This window comes from Acomys minous, assembly GCF_964271855.1.
Source record: "Acomys minous genome assembly, chromosome: 3".
In the NCBI taxonomy this organism is placed as follows: Eukaryota; Metazoa; Chordata; class Mammalia; order Rodentia; family Muridae; genus Acomys; species Acomys minous.
The window spans coordinates 18,507,387-18,532,263 of record NC_140485.1 but is presented as its reverse complement, the minus strand read 5'-3'; the positions used below and the strand labels follow the sequence as shown (position 1 = coordinate 18,532,263).

The following is a 24,877-nucleotide window of genomic DNA, read 5'->3' as shown; positions in this document are numbered from 1 at the left end:
AGGACAGTAAGAATACAGTTCATCCTTAGGGCTGAAAGAGCATGTGTGCCCCTCCCGCAAGGCACCCTCACAGTCAGGTGGGACAGTAGATCACACTTTGAATTGCAGGCCTGTTTCCAGAGACCAGGCAGGGCAAGCTTCATGGAACCAGGCAGAAAGTAGGTTGTGTGGTTTGTTTGCTTGATACACACACACACACACACACACACACACACACACACACTGCTTACTCAAACAATCATAAAATGTTCTGCTTTTTAGCTGTCAAGAATGCAGTGAAACCACCAAACTAAGCCACTCTATGGGTAGAAAGGTCTGTTGGGAAATCAAACTGCAAAGACTGTTTCTCAGGGACAGTGAACAGTAAAAGCAGAGAAAAGACTTGCCGGTTTTAAGAGGAGGAGGTAGTGGTGGGAGGGGTCTTGTGAATTAGTGAACACCCTAGGAATTAGTGGAGCAGGAAGTGGGGAATGGCCAGAACAGCCTGGGGACCAGAGTGGGGACTTTGATCTATAGACTTCCAGTTAGCTAAGAACTAGGTGCCCATTGCCAAAGGTAGTTGGCTGTAGAGGTTGGGTAAAGGGACTAATGGCTGTTCCTGACGAACAGAAACAAGATTTCTGAGGATGCTGAATTAAGGTAGCACTCCTTCTGTTTACTCAGTCAGAGTCCAACCTAAGCTGAGCCTAGACTATCATTTAGGGCATTGTCAACAGCACTGCCATTTTGGGGGCCCTCGTATAACCTAACAATAACAATATCAGTTACCACTGATAATCCATTGACCTTATCTAACAGATATTTTTCTAAATCTATGTGGTGGGGTATGTATAACCCAGTAGAGTATGAGACAAAGATATTTGAACTTCTTTGTATTTATATATTGGCTTTTTAAATTTTTACTGTTTGGGGCCTGTGGAGAGATGGCTCAGCAGTTAAGAGCAATTTTTGCTCTGGCAGAAGACCCAGGTTCAGTTCAGCACCCACATAGAAGCTTACAACCATCTGTGACTCCAGCTCTAGGAGATCTGACACACACAATAATAAATCTCATCTAAAAATTTTATCCTATTAACTTCTTTTTTTTAAGATTTATTTATTTATTATGTATACAGTGCTCTGCCTGCATGCATGCCTGCAGGCCAGAAGAGGACATTAGATCACATTATAGATGGTTGTGAGCCACCATGTGGTTGCTGGGAATTGAACTCAGGACCTTTGAAAGAACAGCAGAACAGTCAGTGCTCTTAACCTTTGAGCCACCTCTCCAGCCCCCTATTAACTTCTTTTTACGTTTTAATTACATTTATTTGTGTATGTGTATGGCCACACATATGCCTTAGTGCATATGTAGAGGTAGGAGAAGACGGCTTGCCTCTCCTTCCACCTTGTGGTTCCTTGGATTGACAAGCTTAACAGTAAGCACCTTTACCCTTTCAGCAATTTCCAGGCCCTCATCCCTTTAAAATGTTTACTTTCTAGTGTATAGTAAGTATATTAGTGCTTGTGCATAGTTTATCAGTAAATGGACAACTGAAAATACCTACTCAGGTGTGATTGCTAGAACCTACAATCTTATTTGTATGCATATATATGGGTGTGAATATATATATACACACAGTATTTTTACATATAGTAGGTATATTGTACAATGTCCATTCCTCTGACTTTAATATATATTGTCAGCTCATCTGTCAAGAAACACTTTCCTTTTTATCAGCTGTTTTATATTCTACATTATAGATACAGTATAATACCCTAATAATAGTGGAGGTGTTTATATATTTAGGGCGTGAGAGCTGGCTTAATGAGTAAGCCTAAGAACCTGAGTTCAATACTTAGAATCCACACGAGTGTAGAAGGAGAGAACCAGCTCCACAGAATTGTCCTCTGACGTCACATGTATGTCATGGCGCATGTACCCACACATACATCATCATCATAAGTAAAATAATGTTGAGGGCTGGTGACATGGCTCAGTCAATAAAAACATCCCGAGTTTAATCCATAGTGGAAGGAAAAGACCAACTCATGAAAGTTATTCTCTGACCTACACACACACACACACAGAGAGGAGAGAGAGAGAGAGAGAGAAGGGGGCACAGGCCTATCCGCACTCACACATACCATATTCAAGTACACACACATACACGAACATGTATACAGTAATGTTAAATTTGTTAAATTGAGACAAGGTTTCCTCTGTGTAGCTCTGGCTATCCTGAAACTCAGTGCATAGACCAGGCTGGCCTCAAACTCACAGAGATATGCCTGCCCCTGCCTCCTGGATGCTAAGACTAAATAACAGTTTTAAAGGGCAAGTATGGATGGCAGCAAGGGGGCTCAGGGTAAAGGCATGTGCTGCCAAGCCTAGTGACCTGAGTTCAGTCATGGAAGGAAAGAACTGACCCTCTTCACTTGTCTGCTGAGCTCCACAGCACATACACAGACGCACACAAAATAAGTGTAAAAAAACTTGTTTTCTACACTCTAAAAGCTAGTACAGTGGTTTACTTCTATGAACCTAGCACGTGGGAAGCTGAAACAGGAGGACTGCTGTGAGTTCAGGCAGCCTGGGCTACAACGGGAGTTGTGGGTTAGCCTGAGCTACAAAGTAAAACTATATAAAAACAAACAAAGAAAACTAGAGTGCCATGTCTCAGTCTCATAACCACAGGTGTCTGAGCTGATCTGCTTCAGGGACAGTGAGAAACAAAATTAGATCAATTGAAATGTGAACTTCTGATAGCAGGCTACCAAGAAGAGACTTGATACCCTATGAGCATATAAAGGGGAAGGAAACCCCCTCAGGCACAGTCATACGGGAGGGGAGAATGGGAGGATACAAGGGATGGGAAAGCCATTGAGATGTAACAAGAATAAATTAATAAAAAAAATCATAAAAAAAAAAAAAAAAGAAATGTGAACTTCTTGGGGCTGGAGAGATGGCCTAGCAGCTAAGAGCATGGACTCCTCTTCCAGAGGTCCTGAATTCAATTCCCGGCACCCACATGGCAGCTCACAACTGTCTGTAACTATAAGATCTGACACCCACAGACATACACACAGGCAAAACACCAATGCATATAAAATAAAAGTAAATAAATTATAAAAAAAAATAATGTGAACTTCTTGCTTGGTTTTTTTTTCCAGATGACCACTCTAGAGTACACCTGACACCTGTTGAAGGGGTTCCAGATTCCGATTACATCAATGCTTCATTCATTAATGTAAGGAGCTGTGCTCTTTTTATTTATGTATATACCATGAAAAGCTATTGGCTGCCATCTAGTCATTCCTCCCCAGCTATGTTTTGAGAGATTGCCACTGCAAGCATTTCCTAACAGAGCTGATTTTTTTAAGTGACTACTTTTTAAAATTTGGGTAATTTAAAATATATATATATTGTTTATTCTTTCATCATTCCTTATAGTTTCAAGTGTAGAAATCTGAATCTAGATATATATTTCTGGAAATCGTTTTTTTAGCATTTTCAAATTGCTACTAATAAAATAAGGGAGGACAAAACAAGAAAAGCTATTCCTCTGGTTAATGTGTCCCTGTGAGTCAAGGCCTGAGGGAAGGGAAATTGCCTCAGGTACCCTGGAGTGGTGCAGACAACAGGAAATGAGATCTAAATTCTAGGCTACACAAACTCACCTGTTAAAGGTCACAGGACTTGATGAAACAAAGCCTTTACAGGGAGAGTCCAGTCTAGACTGGGAGAAACTAACTTCTCACCTTAGATGCCTGAGGGCACATAGCAAGTCTTTCAAAGAGTTTCTATTGGTAGGAGTGTACATTCCACTTACATAACCAGCTGGGACTCAGGTTCCAGAACTCGAGACAAGGAAGAAGCTAAGGAGCCACATCCTTCCCTCCTTAGTTTTTCCTTCTACTCTGCTGATTGATTAGACACTGCTGCTGTGTCACTGTGGACATCTTTCATGGAGGGAACTGGCCCACTCCCAGTAAAAAATACCACAGGAAACACTCAGGGGCTGGCTCTCACATCCATGTGTATACTTGTGTTTCTTTTTTAAGCTCTTTGTGTTCCATTGAGAATCTAACAGTGGCCTTTCATGAAGTCATGTTTCTTAAGAGCCTCTCAGTTCAATTTCAAGTTGAGAACCGAAGAGAATTGAACATCCTGAACTAAGGCTTTCTTGATTTTCTTGTTGTAATGGCACTTAAAAACATTTCTGAAAACTAAATTTCTGCTCTTAAAAGAAAGTTTTAAGAAGCTTGCTATTTATTGATGACTTTAAATGTTTTCTTCTCTGCTAGGAAACAGCTCTCTTCTGCCCTTGTTTGACCTAGAAAAGGAAATGACTTTTCAGACTTAGGTCCTTTCTATGGCTTCACCACTTCCTTGGGGTGGCCTGGCGTCCCAGCAAGACTGCTTCCCGTTGCCCATCTTAACTGCTGTCAGCGCAGGGAGAAAAGAAAGTCCCTGTCTGCTCAGAGTCTCCCAGAGGCTGGGAATCCCCAGTCTTCTTTGTTCCTTGTCTCCCACTGACTAATGGAGAAGCTCATTGTCAAACCTGGCTATTTCTAAAGCATTTTCACACCCTAGAAGCATCCTCAAGATCAAATGCTTTATCCTTCCTAGTGTCAGCCCAGCTGCACCCTTGGAACCACCTCACATGGTCTGCCTTGGAAGGCCTTCCCCACCACACTAAACCCACATCACTGGGTACTCTCCCACCAGTGTTCACTAATAATCCACCTTGAGAAGACTACCTAACCATTTGGGCGTCATCGTCCTTGATTCTCCTCTCCAAAGCTAACCGCTCCCGGCTTTCTGTAGTGGAAGTTCTTATGAATTGCTGCACCATTTAACAGGGAGGCTCTGTTAACTGAGAGCCAGACTGGAGGGCATCATTCCTGCCAGCTTCTGGTTTTCACTTTTCTTTTTCATCCCTTTCCACCCAGGGCTACCAGGAAAAGAACAAATTCATTGCTGCACAAGGTAATGACAACTTTACCCTTGGGCTAAACCATGGTCCCATAGTGGGTTAGTTGAAGGTGGAGGGTTTTTCCCAAATACTAAATGAAATAATGAAAATACAGTAGCTTTTCTCTAATTATTACCACCTACTAGAAGTATATAGGGCTGGGGAAATGGCTCAGTTGGTAAAGTCATTGCTACACAAACATGGAAACTTGAGTTTAGATTCTTAGCACCCTCATTTTTAAAAGGCATGACAGCACATACCCAATTCCAGTGCTGGAGAGGCAGAGACTGAGAGATCCTAGGGACTCACTGACTAGCTGTCTATCTAGTTAACAAGTTCTAGGTTAGTGAGAGTGTCTGCAGAAAAATAGGTGGAGAGCTGTTGAGAAAACCCCAGTTTTCTTACCCCATAGCAAACACATGCACCTCTACAGAAATATGAATGTGCATACAAACACACATGAGCATGTGCATATGTACTCTCATACACAAGAAGGAAGGAAATATAATACATCTCACAGGTTTGTAACTAATAACCTTTATCTCGATGACTTTTTTAAAAAGTCCCTTGGAACTGGAGAGATGGCTCTGTAGTTAAGAAAGAGCACTAGTGGGGCGGTGGTGGCGCACGCCTTTAATCCCAGCACTCGGGAGGCAGAGGCAGGTAGATGGCTGTGAGTCAAGGCCAACCTGGTCTACAAAGTGAGTCCAGGACAGTCAAGGCTACACAGAGAAACCCTGTCTCGAAAAACCAAAAGGAAAAAAAAAGAAAAGAAAAGAAGAAGAAAGAGAGGAAAGAAAGAGCACTAGCTGCTTATAAAGGCTGACAACATAACCACTTCGTGGTATGGTTAAGGGGAAAGTTTTGGGGGTTTGTTTTGTTTTTAATTTATTTATTTATTATTCGTACACTATTCTGCCTGCCTGTGTGCCTGCATCTCAGAAAAGGACACCAGACCTCATTATAGGTGGTTATGAACTACCACGTGGTTGCTGGGAATTGAACTCAGGACCTTTGGAAGAGCAGCCAGTGCTCATAACCTCTGAGCCATCTCTCCAGCCCCAAGGGGAAGGTTTTTATTGTAGATTTGAGAGAGAAAGCATCCAGAGGCATCTAGAAGAGTCCAGAGCAGAGAGAGAGAACGAAGTAGACTGAACATGGCTGTGAGATAAATAGGAGGAGAGAGACAAAGAAAAGGGAGGCTGGGGGGGGGGGTAGGGAAGGAGAGAGAGAGAGAGAATAGTCAAAATGGCAGGGTTAGAAGGAGAATGAGCAGCTAGGGGAGGCAAGGCTGGCGCTGGAGGGAGTTAGGGTAGGAGAGGAGGTAAGAAGGGCATGGACTTGAAACCTGTATTTGTGAATCTGAAGGAGCCTGGAGGCAGCGTGTACTTTGTATGCTCATAGGTACCACAGGTTGCCATTTGTTCCTTCTACCAGGGATAAAGAAAAATGACCCCCTCAGGAATTCTGGTTTTTGTCTAACAGCCAAAAATCCCCTTGTAGTACAGGTTGAGCCCATTTTTGCATATTTGGACGTTGAGGAATTGGAATCTGCTTTGGATCTAACAATGCTCCTCCAGAGGACCTGGGTTCAATTCCCAGTACCTACAGGTTACAAACCTATAAGATTGTGGCTCACAATCATCTGTAACTCCTCACAGAGGAACCAAGGCTATATCCAGGAGGGCCGCTCCATGATTGGGGCAGGTCTTCATTGTGGTAAGAGAGAGAGTGTCCAGAGCAGAGAGGAGAAGCAGCAGACAGGCATGGCCAGCAGAGAGATGCTTCCTCAGACTTCTATATACCTTTCTGGCATGTCTGCTTATTACTTCCTTTCTTTTCCTATGCTAATCTTTTCCCTTTGTGTTGTTGTTGTTTTGTGACAGGGTCTCACTGTGTATCTCTGGCTGGTCTGGATCTTGCTGTGTAGATCAGGCTGGTCTCAAACTCACAGAGATCTGCCTGTCTCTGCCTCCCAAGTGCTAGGATTAATGGCGTATTAAACTTTTTTGCTTTTTTGACATGCGGTTTCTCTCTGGCTGACCTAGAACTTGCTCTGTAGACCAGAGATCCACCTGCCTCTGCCTCCCAACTGCTAGGACTAAAGTTGTACCACTACCAACACCACCCAGCCCTAGCATGTTAATTTTAAGAATATTCTACTTTGTTCCAGATGTGTAGCTCAGTGGTTGAATGTTTGCCCAGCACATATGCTACAGTCCTAGGTTCTCCATGGTTGAGTAGTTACCTAGCCTGTATGACACAGTCCTAGGTTCTCCGTGGTTGAGTAGTTACCTAGCCTGTATGACACAGTCCTAGGTTCTCCGTAGTTGAGTAGCTACATAGCCTGTATGACACAGTCCTAGGTTCTCCGTGGTTGAGTGGTTGCCTAGCCTGTATGACACAGTCCTAGGTTCTCCATGGTTGAGTAGTTGCCTAGCCTTTATGACACAGTCCTAGGTTCTCCATGGTTGAGTAGTTGCCTAGCCTGTATGACACAGTCCTAGGTTCTCTGGTGGAATATTTCTCCAGCACATATGACATAGTCCTATAATATATTTATTATTCTTTTGTTTAATATATATAAACTCTTTTACATTTATCATTTTATATATTTTGTATGGGATGAGACAAAATGTTATTTTGTTATGTGGATATTTTATCATTTATATAAAATGTGTTTTTGTTAACACAAGTGAAATGTATAGTATAATATGTCATATTTTAGCTGGGCATGGTGATTGCATGCCTTTAATCCCAGCACTCAGGAGGCAGAGGCAGGTGGATCCTGTGAGTTTGAGGCCAGCCTGGTCTACAAAGAGAGTTCAGGACAGTCCAGGCTAACACAGAGAGTCCCTGTCTAGGAAAAACAAAAAACAAACAAACAAAATGTCATTATTTTGCAGTTTTTTCCTTCTTTTTCAAGATTAATCGTTGTCTTGATTTTCTAGTCATCTAATTTTTTTTTTTTATAGAAAGTGCTACTGGTTTTCCCCTTAACCACTCTCCTAGTAGTGTGTCTCCTTTCATCACCTTTATAAATGAGATTTAATTTTGTTGTTGTTATGGTTGTCATCAGGTAGGTCCTCACTGTGTGGACCTGGCTGGCCTAGAACTCACAGGCATCCCTCTGCCTCTCATGTGCTGGGATTAAAAGCATATGTTACCACATCCAGCTGAGCTGGACATTTGGTTTTGTCTGTTTGTTTGTTTGTTTGTTTGTTTGTTTGTGACAAAGTCTTGCTATATAAGCCAAGATGGACTCAAGCTTACAGAGGTCTCTCAGACTCTGCCTCCCAAGTAACAGTATTAAAAGCATGTACCACCATTTTAACAAGCTGAAAGTTTTATTGGGGTGGGGACTAGCATTGGCACACACATGCTGTGGAATACATGTGAAGGTCAAATAACTTTAAACAGTTGTTTCTTACCCTCTACTACCTGGGTCCAAGAGATTCAGCTCAGTTTATCAGGTGTGGCTTCAGGCACCTTTACCTACAGCTATCTTGCTGCCTTCTGAGGTTTAATTGGGTGTTTGTTTGCTTGTTTATTTTTGCTTTTTGAGGTTTAAATGTTTTAAGGACATTTGAGGGCTTTCCTAAAACCTTTAGCGCCATAGCAGATCCAGTGCCCCGAGCTCCTGGCAGAGTTCAGTTGCAAACACTTCAGTTTGCCATGCCTGGAATTCCACGAGCCTCTCCACTGTTAAACCCCATCTTCCTCTGACTGAACACAGCCTCACCTTTGCCTAGGAACATCTTATGGCTTTCTGAGAAAGGCTGTATAGAAAGTAAATTTAGATTCCAGCCTGAGCAGGTGCCTCTCAGCCTTTCTGAGGTTGATGACATTCATTCCAGAGTGTGACAGGAGTCCAGAGTTAGCCCTATTGTCTGGACTGTATGCAGTAAGCAGTCATGACTTCTAATCCTTACCCTGAAGAAACCATTGTGTTCTTTCCTACTTGTAAGCCTGCTGCCCACAGTCCTAATGAGGTGTCTGGTGCATGCATGGTAGATACATGGGAAACCTTCAGTTAGCAGGTAGATGATGGATAGTAGGGTGAATCTTCCCCTGAAGATGTGTAGGCACAGAATTCAAACAGTCAAGGATGAGTATTATCAGTTTCCTAGCACTGTGTTCCTTCTTCTAATCTTCACTTTTGGCTACTTTAGGACCAAAAGAAGAAACAGTAAATGATTTCTGGAGAATGATCTGGGAACAAAACACAGCTACCATCGTCATGGTGACCAACCTGAAGGAGAGAAAGGAGGTAAGTTGAAAATTTAGAAAGAAGACCCTAGTGTAGGCATATCTGGTAGAAGAATCTGCTCCACTGGAGCTCTAGCCTTGAGCCCAGCTGCCTTCTTTTTGTGGTTACTGTGCTAATAGATCATCCAGACAGGCTAATGTGCCTCTTCCGGTAGCCAGGAAACCTCAGATGAATCTGGGAGCAGAGGGTAGAGGTGTCCGTGGCACACTGCCATGTCTGGTATTAAAACAGCTCATTCTGGTTCCAAAGTAACCGGGAAGAAAGACACGGGCCGTTAGCTAGAAGAGACAAGGGGTTTTCATTCTTTGGTCCCTTGTTCCCTTAGTCTCCTGCAGCACTTCCTAAAGCCTTTGATATATCCTCAAACAGGTAGAGGGAGCCATATGAACTGGCAGAGCCCGTAACATAGGTGTGGCCAGCAGGGGTACAGTGACGCTGAAGCCTACACCAAATCCTGAGGCAGCTCCTAACAGCTCCTTTGTGGCTTGACCAGCTCTGTAGCTGGGCCACAGCCAGTGTCAAACCTGGGTGTCTTAGTCACTCTTCCATTGCTGTGAAGAGACACATGGCCAGGGTGACTCTTAGAAAAGGAAGTATTTTCAGTTGGAACTTGCTTACAGTTTCAGAGGGTTAGTCCACTGTCATCATGGCGGGGGCATAGCAGCACACAGACAGGCTTACTGCTAAACAAGTAGCTGAAAGTTCTACATCTGGATCTGCAGGCTGCAGGAAGAGAGAGCCACTGGGCCACACTTGGGCTTTTGAAACCTCAAAGTCCACCCCTAGTGACACTTCTCCAACAAAACCACATATACTCCCAAAATGCCACACTTCCTAATCCTTCTCAAAATAGTGCCACTCCCTGATGACTAAGCATTCAAATAAAAGAGTCTATGGGGGCCATTCTTACTCAAACCACTACACTGGGTCGTAGATCAACCCGCAGAGATGTATCTGCATTCATGGATGCCCTCTGGCCCCTTGTGTGTGTGTTTTGGGTGTATCATTCAACAGCCCCCCAGTGCTTAGAAGGGCTGTTTGTGGCTGGGCTTTGCCTTAGTAAGCTCTAAGCAGACCTCTAGCTCTTGGAAGCTGTTCAGGACTCAGTCAACAGGAAGACTTTGGGTTGACAACAAGCTGATAGTCTGTATGGCTGTGCTGCAGTAGCTCTGTCACAGCAGCTGCCAGTCCCTCCCTTACACAGGCTCACCTCGAAAGCCTGACTTGGGAGACTGGGAAGTACAGTAAAGCAGTTCCATTTGCCTTGAGTTGAGTAGGAGTGGAAACTATGGAGAGCTCTTTTACTCAGGCCTGGTACAGTAACTAAACTTTACAGTAACTTTAGCTACAGTAATGTAGGTGACAGGAGATTTAAGCATTGTGGGCTTTTTCTCTCGGTCCCTTTACATCTGCCATGGCAGTCGTGAATGAGAGACATGTGTCTGTTTTCTTTACAGTGTAAATGTGCCCAATACTGGCCAGACCAAGGCTGCTGGACCTATGGGAATGTCCGTGTGTCTGTCGAGGATGTGACTGTTCTGGTGGACTACACAGTACGGAAATTCTGCATTCAGCAGGTACAGTCTTCTGCCTTCTTTCTAGGCATTTGTGACAGAAAGAAAGAAAGAAAGAAAGGTCTGGGTTGCCCTCTTCTTATTCAGGATGTCAGAAATTGCATAGTATTCAGTCTGTGTGGACTGAAACCAGAAATCTGACCTTCAGGAACATGTCTGTCAAAGCTAAATGAGCAGAGTTTCTATGTCTGGAAGGAAAAGGGCCTGTTGAGGTGAAGTTTGATTGCCTTGAATGTGACCAGACCACATGAAGAGAGGGTTCAGGAAGGGGGACAGTCTTCTGGGCATTGTGTTCACCACCTCTCTAAGGATTCCAACACCGAGGATGTACTGAGCTATCATAAGCCTTCCAGGGTGACCTGGAGGGCTGAGCTGGAGGTGGGGGTTGGGCTGCTGTGCAAAGAGGACTTAGAAGAATCAGGAGGCCTGCTAGGATGGTGCTGCACACCCTTCATCCCAGCACTGGGAGGCAGAGGCAGGAGGCCAGCCTGGCCTACAGATGAAATTCTGTTTAAGAAGAAGAAGCAGCATCAGGAGCCCTGCATTGTGTCTCTAACTCTACTGTTTACTTAATAATTCTTGGGCTTAGACCAGCTCATTTAAGTTCTCTGAATTTCACCTTCATTAATTAATCAGGGCGCAGCCTAACGTGTGGGGAAGATTCTCTGTCTGTGATGAGAGCCCCTCTGGGTGCCTCCTTATTTTGCCCTCATCCTGACCACCTCTGTTCTACCTTCCCTGCCTCCGTGCTGCCCTCCTCTGATTATCAGAACAAACACAGAGTGTCCTCACTTTACAGGTGGGCGACGTGACCAACAGAAAACCACAGCGTCTCATCACTCAGTTCCATTTTACCAGCTGGCCAGACTTTGGGGTGCCTTTTACCCCAATTGGCATGCTCAAGTTCCTCAAGAAGGTGAAAGCCTGTAACCCTCAGTATGCAGGGGCTATCGTGGTTCACTGCAGGTCAGTGTGGCCTGACCCTTACCCACTTTCTGCCCCCTTGGCCAGAGCAAGGGATCAGCACAGGGACTCTGACCAAGGAGGCTGACACAGAAGAAATGCATAGGTGGGACCCCAGGCAGCAGCCAGAGAGAATCTTCACGTTCTAGTCTGGGGTGGAGAATACGTTTTGTACAAAAAGGGGAGTTAGGCGACTCTGGTTCTGAGGTAACTGTGAAGGAAGACTTGAGCCAGAGGCGTATCCACCTCTAGAAGCAATTCTTGCAGTTAGGGGAGAATCTGTTCACTGGTTCTCATTATTTTCAGTATATACCCTGACAATGCATGAGGTAAAATCGACTTTTGCTATTATATTGACTAGAGTTAATATACCTTTCTTCTTAGGAGGCAGCCCTCCAAGGTTAGGAATAGAGAGACTCCACTGTGAAGCCAAGCAATGGGGTCAACTGCTGGTTCAGTTTTCTTGCTACCTTGAGACCCTTAAGTGTCGGGGTACCCAGGCCCTGATAACTAGAGACCAGAAGTTCCTAGCACAGTAGGATTGTTGATGCTGGGGGAGTGTTATACCCCACTGGAAATTAGAATTTAGCTGCCTAGAGAAAACCTGAGGTGTGCCACCCTCCCTTGTCTGCTCCCACTAGCTATACCTGGCCCCACTAACCCTCGCTCTCTGGCTACAGTGCAGGTGTAGGGCGCACTGGTACATTTGTTGTCATCGATGCCATGCTGGACATGATGCATTCAGAACGGAAAGTGGATGTCTATGGTTTTGTGAGCCGGATCAGGGCCCAGCGCTGCCAGATGGTACAGACAGACGTGAGTGATCTGTGGGGCGAGGCAAGGGAAGGGCTTTCTAATGCCAGGACACCTGCCTACTCTGAGGTCTCCAGTTCATTGCACATGAACATCATGTAGTATATATACATGTTCATGCATGTACCCATGCATGTAATATGGAATGCATGTGTTGGTCAGAGGACAAATTACAAGTTAGTTCTTTCCTTCTGCCCTATATGTAAAGAAACCAAGCATGGGATCTGGAGATGTGGCTCAGTGGTTAAGAGCACTAGCTGTTCTTCCAGAATAACCCAGGTTTAGTTCCCAGCATCCACACGGGAGCTAACGACTATCTGTAACTTCAACTGTAGGAGATACAGCATCCTCTTTTGGACTCTGTGGGCACTAGGCATGCACATGGTACCTGTACATACATGAGGCAAAACACTCACACATAAATAAAGGTCTTTTTAAAAGAAATAACACAGAGGAGGGTGTAGCTTTATGGCTGGGGAAACGGGAAGGCAGCCATCATTTCCATTGGACCTCATGGACAAAGGAAGTGTTTTTAATGAGTGCAAACATGCCAACTCCCACAGTCCTGATGAAGCCAAGTCCAAGAGCAACAATGAGATGGACTCTGTGGTCATGTCACAGACCTGGGGTGGAGGCAGGCTGGAGTCTGAGATCTTCTAGACTAGCAGCCTTTGTGTGTGTCCTGTTCCTGACAGACTCTTCAGACTGAATTCTGGCAGGTCAGGACCCTATCTTCCACCCTTAAGCACCCCAGGAGAGCTCATGCATTTCAAGTCCTGCTTCACTGTATTGGGGTAGTGAATCACTTTGTCCCTGCCCAAATAAAGGCAAAGTAGACTAAGTAAAGATGGCACTAGGAGTGACCAGGTCCCACCTGGGCCATGCTGTTCGTAACTGAGACCTCTGTGTCATCCACATTCCAGATGCAGTACGTCTTCATATACCAGGCCCTTCTGGAGCATTATCTGTATGGGGATACAGAACTGGAAGTGACTTCTCTGGAAACGCACCTGCAAAAAATTTATAACAAAATCCCAGGGACTAGCAACAATGGATTAGAGGAAGAATTCAAGGTGAGCTGAACCTGGACAACCTCCAAGCTGAATGAACCACACAGAATGGGAAAAATAGATCTAGTTGAGTATGTCCTGCATGTTAAAGTCATTTGAATTTGTCTTTAAGGAAAATAAATAGAAACAGTATTTCTTTAAGCCCCTCAGGATTCTTAGATAATTGTAATGTACAACAAATGTGAAGCCTAGATAAAAAATCTTTTGGGCTATGCAGGTCATACAGTATTGCAACTACTTAATACTGCCATTGTAACACAAAAGCAACCAGTGACAAGTCAACGATTAAGATAGGCTGTTATTTCCAGGTAATAGGCAATATTTGGCCTATGAGCCTTAGATTGCTCACCACTACTGCGTGCTTTAGACAGTGACTCAACACTGGGCCTGTGACTCTGGGTTTAACTCAGTGTAGAAAGTATGCACAACATGTGGCTGTGGATCCAATCCCCAGCAACCCCCTCCCCAAAAAAGCAAACAAGTAAAACCCCATGTCACACTCTCATCAAGAAGAGCTTCTAAAAAAGAAGAAGAAGAAGAAGAACTTCTAGAATCCAGGCATAGTCATTCACTCCTTTAATCTTAGCATGGACAAGAGGATATCTGTGAATTTGAAGCCAGCTTGATCTACATAACAATCTCCAGGACAGCCAGAACTACATAGAGAGGCCCTATAGAAAGAAAGAAAGAAAGAAAGAAAGAAAGGAAGGAAGGAAGGAAGGAAGGAAGGAAGAAATGTATTCAAGCCTAAGCTGGGCCTATAATTACAGCTATTTGGGAGGCTGAGTAGGAAGATTGCAAGACTCTATCTCAAATTTTTAAAAATGGAACATATCTTTATTCCCAGAGGCAGAGGCAGGCACATCACTGTGAACTTGAGGCCAACCTGGTCTACATAGTGGGACAGGCAGGACTATGTAGAGAGACCCTGTCTAAAAAGGAAAGTTAGTATGGCAAGTGTGCATTCAGAAGCAAGGCTGAAAGTGGATACTGAAGTGGGACTGAAAGTACAGGGAACCATTGGTCTTAAAGCATCCTTACTGCACTTTAGTATATACTTGATTTGCTGGGACACTGCACAAGCATGACTAATGGATATTCAACATCCATGTGAAAAACGAGGCAGGATGGGATGAGCCTGTAACCCTACTACTGAGGAAACAGATGGGGAAGGAGACAGTCGCTGGCCAACTGTCCAGCTAGCTGCAGCAGCACGCTTCAGGTTCCATGAGACCCAAGGTGAAGAGGGATAAAGTAGGTCACCCAGTGTCAACCTCTGGGCTCCACATGCACACATATAAGGAATATACCCAGACCCACAAGGAAACAACCTCAGAACGAATGAGGAAGGAAGAATACAACTTGAATATTTTTCTAAATGGCAGAAGACTGGCCCAGAGGAGTCTCAGAAAGTTCTACAGGAGCCTAGAAGGCATTGCCTCTCAAACATCCTTTTCACTTCCTACTAAACTTAAAGACAGAAAAATTACATCTGGAAATGGAAATGAACATTTCAGATGAAAATACATCTGAAGCCGAGCGCGGTGGCACACATCTTTAATCCCAACACTCAGGGAGGCAGAGGCAGGCAAGTAGATCTCTGTGAGTTCAAGGCCAGCCAAGGCTACATAGAGAAACCCTGTCTCCAAAAAAAGAGAAAAATACTAATGAAAATGCAGTTGGGGGTGCCTGGAGGTATTTACCTCGTGCTGGCAAGAGTTGGCTCAGGTTCACTTACTAGGAACAATAGTGTCTTTCTTCTTTCTTCATTCAGAAGTTAACTTCAATCAAAATCCAGAATGACAAGATGCGTACTGGAAACCTTCCAGCCAACATGAAGAAGAACCGAGTTTTACAAATCATTCCATGTAAGTATACACACACACACACACACACACACACACACACACACACACACACACACACACACACACACACACACACACACACACTCTCACTCCAGAGTCTTACTGCTCCAGCTCCATGTCTTCCACTACTCCAGCTTCTCGGGTATGGTGACTGGCCTGAAGTCAAGGGTCACAGCATTGCCTGCTCCTCTCCTTCTTCAGTGGTTTCAGGAAATGAAAAGGCCTAAAAGCCAAAGAAACATTGATATCTTTGCCCCACTGACTTGAAATTGATAAGGGGAGTGAATGTTGGTGAGGTGCAAGCCATTCATTTTCCTCCTTGCAGATGAATTTAACAGAGTGATCATTCCAGTCAAACGAGGTGAAGAGAACACAGACTATGTGAATGCATCCTTCATTGATGTAAGTGATGGGTTCTGTCCCTGAGTCTGTCCCATGGGGCTTCCAGCGCCTCCCTCACATCCCTGCTTGGAGAAGAACATCTTTGAGCCAATCAGCAACTACTAAATTCATTGCCACCTATGCACCCTAAGCACTAGGCCTGTCTAGCAATAAGGAACAGAATGTAAAGAAGACATGCTACCTATTTCTAGAAGAGACGCTTACAGTGTAACACATCCAAGAATCTAAAACTGATCCAATCTTCCCTATTTCTACTCTCTTCCTCCTATCTCCATACCATTTTCCCCTCCCTGAGTGTGACCCTTGCTCAGAAAAGCTCTTTCTGGAATGGGTGTGCCTCCGAGCATTCCTTGTCTTTTCCTAAGGGCTCGGCTTACTACCTTCCAGATAAGCCTGTCTTTACACTCTCTGATCCTTGACAAACCACCTCTGTGATTAACCTGACCCATACAGGGCTACCGGCAGAAAGACTCCTACATTGCCAGCCAGGGCCCTCTTCTGCACACAGCTGAGGACTTCTGGAGAATGATCTGGGAATGGAAGTCCTGCTCCATCGTTATGCTAACAGAACTGGAAGAGAGAGGCCAGGTGAGCTCAACAAGACACTGGGCTATGAGAAACAGAAAGGGTGGACAACAATAGGATATATTTGGATCTCTCTTTAATACTGCTCTGGGGAGCTGGGGATAGAGGCACACACTTTTAATTCCAGTATTGTGGAAGCAGAGGCAGAATGATCTATATGAGATTGAGGCAGCCTGGTCTACAAACGGAGCTGTAGGTGAGCCAGGGCTGCATAGTGAGACCCTGTCTCCAAAAAAAAAAAATTATTTGCAAGGGGGTTCCTCAGTTAGAGAAAAGAAGAGAGATCTGCCCTAATGTTAGGCCAGCAGCTGCATAGCACATACTTAAGATCCTTTTTTTTTTTTTTAAGAAAAAAAAAGACTTAAAACCAACTTGAAAGTCGTGTTGTCTGGGACTCCCGAGTATACAGAGACCTCAGAGATGTCCTAGATAGCTCCTCAGCATAGGAAATCATTCCCCACTCTCTGTCCCTGGTCATGCAGCCTCAGCAGGGCACTCTCAACTTTAGGGTATCATCTTTCATCTCTTATTTCAGGCTGTGTTTCCATAGTGTTTATATTTTGAAGCCTCTTTGCATCAAGGTTGTACACCGTAGTAAGTACATGGTTCACGGTCCATGGAGCATTATTTAGCAGAGATCAGCATCAATAGAATGAACTGGAGAAGCTAGTGTGGCCTGGTAACAGTTGCTTCTAAGGTACAGGGAAGACTTAGGACTTGAGAGGCTGGGGAGGTGCTCAGCAGTTACTGCTTGATGCACAGTCAAGACCAGCTTCGAGTCCCAACACCCTTCCAATAAGCCAGGTATCCCTCACAGTCCTGTAACCCTGCCTCCAGTAGACACAGATAGGACTGCTGGGCCTTCCTAGTTTCCATCCTCACTGAGAAAATGAGAGCCTGGGTTCAAGGAGAGACCTTGCCTCAAATAAGTGAGGCATAATGGACACATGATGCCCTTTTTTGAGCCTCCTCCTATGTACACTGGCACATGCACACACATGCTCAGAAGCACCAGTTAGTTTTTTTTTTTTAGAAAGAGTCTTTGACAAATCTAATTTATACATCTCTTAAAAGCTCTCTGGGGTTACTAAGATGACCCAGTGGGTGAGGATGCTATTCTCTGACTTCCATATGCAGTCCATGGCACATTCATACACACAGACACACATGCACACACACACACACAAAATAAGTGTTCTTTTATAAACAGGCCTCTTTACTCTGCAAGGCAGCACACACCTGTAATCCCAGCACCTAGGAGGCTGATAAAAATGGTTCATCACTCCTTCACTTAACTCTGCGCCCACCTAAGTAAGTAAGTCTACCTCTCTCTCAGTTGCTCCTGTCACAAGTCTAGAGGTTACCTTCCTCCCCAGCCTTTCCATAGCCTCTACGTGAAGTCTGTCTGTCTTTCTATCTGTTGGTGGTGACTCCTGATAGCTGCTGAGCACGCCCACTTTCCTACAGCAGGCCCACTGCCTGTCACTATTATCTCTGACATGATGTTTGGGGCAGTGGTGATGCCTCCCATGCATCCCACCAGCACAGGCACCACTTCCACGTCCTGCCCAAACTTTAGTTCTTCTTGTAGCAGCCATGTGGTACCTTTTTGAAAAATATAGATGTAATCGTGTCATTCCTTGTCTTAAAATCTTGTTTGGGTTTGTGAAAATCTCACTTTAAAAAAAATAAATAAATAACCTTTCGTGGAATATTTAGTGCTGACAAATAGTTCCTAACCTTGGGTTCAGCCCTTCTTCCTCATTTCACTTACTTATTTATTTACAGCAAGGTTCTCATGTATCTCAGGATGGCCTCAAGTCCATTGTGTAAACAAAGACTAACCTTGAACTTTTGACCCTCCTGCTCCCACCCCCCTCTTGAATGCTGGATTACAAATGCACACTTCCATGCCTAGTTTTTTCTATGCTGGGGAACAAACCCAGGACTTTGAACATGCTCAATAACTTAGCTACATCCCCAACCCTGTTTGTTTCTGAAATTCTTTTTTGTTGTTGTTGTTGTTGTTGTTTTTGTTTTTGTTTTTTTTTGAGACAGGGTTTCTCTGTGTAGCTTTGGCTGTCCTGGACTCCCTTTGTAGACCAGGCTGGCCTCGAACTCACAGCGATCCGCCTGCCTCTGCCTCCCGAGTGCTGGGATTAGAGGCGTGCGCCACCACGTCCAGCTTGTTTCTGAAATTCTTAACAGTATTTCCCAGGCTGGCTTTTTTTTGGGGGGGGGGGATTGGTTTTTCGAGACAGGGTTTCTCTGTGTATAGCCCTAGCTTTCCAGGACTCGCTGTGTAGACCAGGTTGGCCTCAAACAGCGATCTGCCTGCCTCTGCCTCCCAAGTGCTAGGATTAAAGGCTGCACCAATACGCCCGACTCCAGGCTAGCTTTTAAATCAGCATCCTTTTAACAGAGGCAATGGTGTATGCCTTTGATCCCTGTGCTCCAGAGGCAGAGGCAAGAGGATCTATGCTAAATTCAAGGCCAGCCTGATATACATAGTGAGTTCAAGGCCAACCAGAACTACATAGTGACATTATGAGACCTTGTCTCCAAGGAGGGCAGGAGACAGGGAGGGAAAGAGAGAAAAGGAGGGAACAGAAAGAAAAGAAAAGAAAACTCAGAATCCTTTTACCTAACATCCTCAAAACAAAAATTATGGGTATATATGCCATGCATCTTTATCTCTTGCCCCCTCCGCCTGTAAGTAAATGATTTATGACCTAAAAGCTGCTAGGTGTGGTCTTCAGTACCTATTTATTGGTTTGGTTTGATGGTTGGTTGGTTGGTTGGTTGTTTTTTGAGACAGACCTTACGCTGTAGCTCAGGCTAGCCTTGAACTCATAGTCTTCTTTGCCGTTGCCTCACAAATGCTGGGGTTGCAGTCATGAGCCTTCACACCTGGCCTTTGTTACCAAATTCTCTTTTAATGTCTGATGGTACTGGCTTGTTCTGCCCACTAGCAAAGATAGAAATGCTCACGCTAGGAATTTTCAGACATCCCTTTAACTGTTACAGATTAAAGGGCTAAGAGGACACCGTGGGGCCAACATGGTGGTACATACCTTTAATCTCAACACTTGGGAGGCAGAAGGGTAGATCTCTTGAGTTTCAAGGCCAACATGATATGCTTAGTGAGTTCCAGGCCAGCCAGGGCTACATAGTAAGACCCAGGCACACAGGTGGTACACAAACATACATGTGAGCAAAACAATCATACATAAATAAATCTAAAAATAAATGTCAGAAGAAAAGGTCTCTGTGCTGTGAGAAGACAGGCTATTTATGAGCACTGCTGCTGCTCTACCATCCAGGACTCTAGCCCCGACCTCATATACCTCTCCATTTGCTTCTCCAGGAGAAGTGTGCCCAGTACTGGCCATCTGATGGCCTGGTGTCCTATGGGGATATCACAGTTGAGCTGAAGAAGGAAGAGGAATGCGAGAGCTACACTGTCCGAGACCTCCTGGTCACCAACACCAGGGTAAGATGGGTGCGGGTGGGGCTGCTCCTACAGGAAGAGCAGGGCTTCCACTGCTTCCCTGATCCCCCTTCTTCCACAGGAGAACAAGAGCCGGCAGATCCGACAGTTCCACTTCCATGGCTGGCCTGAGGTGGGCATCCCCAGTGATGGGAAGGGTATGATCAACATCATTGCAGCAGTGCAGAAGCAGCAGCAGCAGTCGGGGAACCATCCCATCACTGTGCACTGCAGGTACGCATGGGTTGCAGGTGGAGGATGATGTGACTATTGATCAGACCCCAAGGAGAGACACACAGCAGGTACTACTGAGCACCGAGGTGTTGGGCGACCCAACAACTGGGTAATCAGAGGAGTCTTGGAGTTTGAATTCTGCACAGTGTTTGCTGAAGGAGTGGTGATGCTCAGATCTTGAGAAGAGCATGGAACAGTGAGGGGATTCAGGGGAGTAGCAAGGGAGGTCTACACTGGGGAGACCAGTGAGATAATGTGGGGTGTAGGCTGGTCTCCTGAAGCATGGGGAAAGAGAAAAGAGTATTTTGAGGATGGTTTGAGGGGAAGAATAATCAGTGAGAGTGAGAATAGAGGCAAGAAGAAAAGTCAAGATGCCTCCCAGGTTTCAGCCCTAATCAGTAGTAGCATTGACGTAACCAACAGTGGAAAGAAGACCTGTTGGGGAGCCGGTGATGCTCATTTGAGATGGCATTTTAGACGGAAAACAATATTAGCCTGGGGATGTGCTACAGCGCTTGGCTAGCATGCTAAAGGTCCCGAGTGAAATCCTAGCACACCCAAGGGGGAAAAAAGTTTATCCAAAGGCATGTCCTTAATAGTGAAGTCTCAGCAGGTGTGGTGGTGCACACAGTTACTCCCAGTACTCAGGAAGAAGTAGGCAGATCTGTAAGGTCAAGGATAGCCTGGTCTACATAGCGAGTTCCAAGCCAGGGCTTCATAGTGAGGCCCTGTTTAAAAAGATAGGTAGGTAGGTAGGTATTGCCCCTTCTGTAGGGCTGAAGATGTAGCTTTGTGCACACATCACATAAAACCAAGCATCTTGGCACATGGTCTGTAATCCCAGCACTCAGGAAATGGCAGCTCCATCAGGACTACCTGTGGCCTCAAGATGGCTGGAGACAATGGTTTTTCTTTCACACTGGACACAAGTCACTCATCTCTTGGTGACAAGCTTTAATGGCTGCTCTCGTGGTTTTCATCATGAGCTATTTTGTCTCTGTGCCTATGCTGATTCTGCTCCATCTGTAGCCAGGCCTTTGACTCCCAATCCAATAGGCAGTGCCTTAGGTAGCCCATCTAAGCCCCTTTGCTTGTATTATCCACTGCCAAATCTTGGTCTCTGGCTCAAACTCCCCCTTAATTTTCATACTGTTGTATCTGGCATTTATGTATCTAGTACACAGATACCTGATGCGCAAGACTCAAGTCACAACTCCTGGTCTTCTTCCAAGTCAGTGTCCTGTCCACTCTGGCTCAGCTCCTTGTTGTTGTCTTAACTTTATTTTTGTGTGGGGTTTCTTGTCTACATGTGTGTCTTTACCCCATGTGCATGCCTGGGGTTTGAGGAGGCCAGAAAAAGGCATTGGATCCACTGAGCTAGAGTTACAAATGGTTGTGAGCTGGCTGCCATGGAGGTGCTAGGAATGAAACCCAGGTCCACTGCTCTTAACCTTTGAGCCACCTCTCCAGACCTCTCTTTTTGTTTTTGTTTTTAGTTTTGTTTCTAGAGACAGGGTCTCTAGCTGCCTCTGCCTCCCATGTGCCAGATTAAAGGTGTGTGACACCACTTCTGGGGACCTGCTTAGGATGATCCTGTTCCCTCCCATTCTCCACATCTAATCTGATCAGTGAACCCTATTCTATCTGCCCTGTCTTCTCAGAACCCAAATATTACTTCTCCCTCCCCCACAGCTCCTCAGTGGTTCTGCTGGTAAAATCACTTGCCATGCAATCCTGACAGCCCAAGTATTATCCCCAGAACCCACATAAAAAGCCAGATTGGTATTCCTGCATCAATAATCCTAGCACTCCCAATAGTGAGGCAGGAGGCTGAGACAGGCACATCGCCCAAAAGCTCTCAGACCAGCTAGCTTGGTGTTGACTGTGTGTAGTGGCAGAAACAAGAAAGAATCTGCCTCAACAAGGTAAAAAGCAAGACCCAACTTCCAAAAGTTGTCTTCTAACCTCCATGTGTACACTATGGCACACCCTGCAGCCTGCTCACACACACTCACACACCATCCCCCCATCCCTCACACACGTATAAATACAGATTTTTACAAAAACAATCAGTAAGACTGGACCACTCCTACCTAGCGTCCCAACAAGGGCCCAGGAGATGTTAGGTGTCCTTGCCTAGCCAGTCAGCTAAGTGTACCCAGCATTCTCCTGGGCCCCTTCTGCACCAGGACCAGTACACCACTTCGTCACCCTCGGCCCCTAAGAGGCTTGTTCTCAGATAGCCACCCGTAGTGCATCACTGTCACTTTGGTGTCTGCTCATGCCCTTTCAGAGCGCCTTCCCTGAGCATCTGCCTGGAGTGCTGTTACTCTTCTTTGTTTGTTTGTTTTGCTTGTTATATATCTTACTGTCTCGGAGGACTGCTGAGTTCACAGTCCCTGCCCTGCAGCCGGTACTCTGTGTCTGCTAAGGGAATCAACTGGTAATATTGGACTGAGTAGATTGTGTCAAGATGGACATTTAGATTCCTTAGAAAGAGTGGAAAGGAATTGGCAAACACCAATGTTTGAGTCAGCAGCTGGTGAAGACAGCTTAGTCATTGTAGGTAGACAGCAAGGAGTCAAGCCAGCAGGTGTGTCAGAGTTGCCTCTGTAGTCCTATAGACACATCACAGTGCCCACAGGAGGGGCAGCAGGGATCCATCAGCTCTCCAGAGCTTTTCTCTTGCAGAGCTCCAGGTTAGTGGGGCAGAGGTGAGCGTGGCTCTCCTGCTCCACTGACCCCTTCCCTGGGTAGCTCCATGGATGCACTCATGTTCCCAGAACCAGCCTCAGCCTGCACCTGCTCCTCACACTTGCCCCTCAAGACAGACAGCAGGTGTGTAAGTGTATCTGCTCTGTTTCAGCGCCGGGGCAGGACGAACAGGGACCTTTTGTGCCTTGAGCACAGTCTTGGAGCGTGTGAAAGCAGAAGGAATTTTGGATGTCTTCCAAACAGTCAAGAGCCTGCGGCTACAGAGGCCACACATGGTCCAGACACTGGTATGCTACCCATGTCTTTGTGTCAGTACACTATCTACAGCTGCTCCCTGTGAGGAGCAAGCCTTCAGAGAGCTCTCCCACTCAGAAGACAGCAAGTACCTTGGGAAGCAGGGTCAGAGTGGGAGCACAGCCTGTTACCAGAAGAAATGGAAGAGGCTAAAAGGAAGGGCCTTGCGGCTGGGGAGATAGCTCAGTGGGTAATCGCCCTTGTTCTACACGCACATGCAAACCTGAGGTCAAATCCGCATCTAAATAAAAAAGTAGGTGGGCTGTATGTACTGTAACCCCAGCATTGAGGGCAGATACAGGCAGATCCCAAGAGCTCACTGGCCAAGCAGCCTAGCTCTCAAGGGAAGAGAGAGAGAGCAATTGAAGATGACAGGCCTGCGGGTGCACAGTCACACCCAAATACTCACATACATTCACCACACATGCGTGCACATGTGTGCAAAGGGAATGCCTGAATGGCCCACAAGGTTTGTCTGTACTCTGCGTGGATTCTGTGTGGAAGGAGTGGGCAGGAGGGCCTGCCTTGGCTTGGCTTTCCTGTTCAGAGGTCTGACTCTTGACGGTCTGTACATCCAGAAAGGTTTTCCTGAATCTTGTGGACCTAGAAAGGTTTAAGGGGAGACAAAGCTTTGCGTGTCAGGATTCATCCAAGCCTAGCAGCCTGGGCAAGCTGAGGGCCACCCTAGATACCCCATGCTCAGCCTGGTACATTTACAGCTGACCTGCAGAACCTAGGACTGTCCTCACATGTCTGGTCAGCTCTGCCTATAAAAGATCTACTGTACTCACAAACATTCTTTTTTCTTTTCTTTTCCTTTTTTTTTTTTTTTTTTTTTTTTTAATACCTCTCTCAGTTTTCCACTTGAAAAACTGGGTCTGCTAAGCCAGGGTGATGGTATTTACCTTTATTCTTAGCACTATAAGACAGCCTGATCTACAGAGCGAGTTCCAGGCCAGCCAAGGATACACTGTGATAATTCTAAAATGAAATGGGGGTGGGGGTGTCTCTTAGGAACATCCCTTTGGTATCCCTTAGCGTCCCTTTGGTGACTCTGGTTTTCTTCCCTGTTCTGCTTGTTCCCAGGAACAGTATGAATTCTGTTACAAGGTGGTGCAGGAGTACATCGATGCCTTCTCAGACTATGCCAACTTCAAGTAACAGGTGACAAGGTCCACAGACAGGAGAATTGCCTTTAATATTTTGTAATATTCTGTTTTGTTAATATACCCAAAATTGTATATATCTTATAACTGTTTTAGAAATGGCACATAGGCTTCTATTACCTATTAGGTGGAGATTTTGTATGTAAATGTGTTAGCACTGATAGTCCTCTTTCCAGTGTTTTATTGAGGAATTAAATAGTGTGATATTTGGACTGATATCATGAAATTCGCAGCCTGGAAGTTGGGCTAGATTATTCTTTGCTTCAAACGTCTTTTCCTAAAGAAGATAAACGCAAGACTCATTCTCGGTAGCGTGGCGCCGACTAAAACAAAGCACAAAGTTCTCAGAGCTCTTGAGGAAGTGGTTGTCTCACTGTCCCCATGCAGCCTCTTTCCCTCCCTGGACTGTAAATATCCCTCCCCTTTCCAGTCCACCCTCCTCTCCCACCATGGGGAATACTGGGCATGGGGAATA

At 45.3% G+C, this 24,877-nt stretch overlaps 1 protein-coding gene across 3 annotated transcripts in view; it reads left to right on the top strand.

Annotated features, from left to right (window-relative positions):
* The window catches only part of PTPRA (protein tyrosine phosphatase receptor type A), a 112,077-nt gene extending 87,457 nt beyond the window's left edge, over positions 1–24,620 (top strand). For all 3 annotated transcript variants that reach the window (XM_084774225.1, XM_084774223.1, XM_084774224.1), the window contains 14 exons: positions 3,154–3,230; positions 4,936–4,972; positions 9,131–9,228; positions 10,686–10,805; positions 11,602–11,768; positions 12,446–12,581; positions 13,502–13,651; positions 15,423–15,516; positions 15,842–15,918; positions 16,372–16,506; positions 19,871–19,996; positions 20,076–20,227; positions 23,094–23,229; positions 24,323–24,620. In XM_084774225.1, the coding sequence (XP_084630351.1) occupies positions 3,154–3,230; positions 4,936–4,972; positions 9,131–9,228; positions 10,686–10,805; positions 11,602–11,768; positions 12,446–12,581; positions 13,502–13,651; positions 15,423–15,516; positions 15,842–15,918; positions 16,372–16,506; positions 19,871–19,996; positions 20,076–20,227; positions 23,094–23,229; positions 24,323–24,397 (1,580 nt within the window). In that variant the 3' untranslated portion in view covers positions 24,398–24,620. The remainder of the gene's footprint in view (positions 1–3,153; positions 3,231–4,935; positions 4,973–9,130; positions 9,229–10,685; positions 10,806–11,601; positions 11,769–12,445; positions 12,582–13,501; positions 13,652–15,422; positions 15,517–15,841; positions 15,919–16,371; positions 16,507–19,870; positions 19,997–20,075; positions 20,228–23,093; positions 23,230–24,322) is intronic.
* Positions 24,621–24,877: the final 257 nt, after the last annotated feature.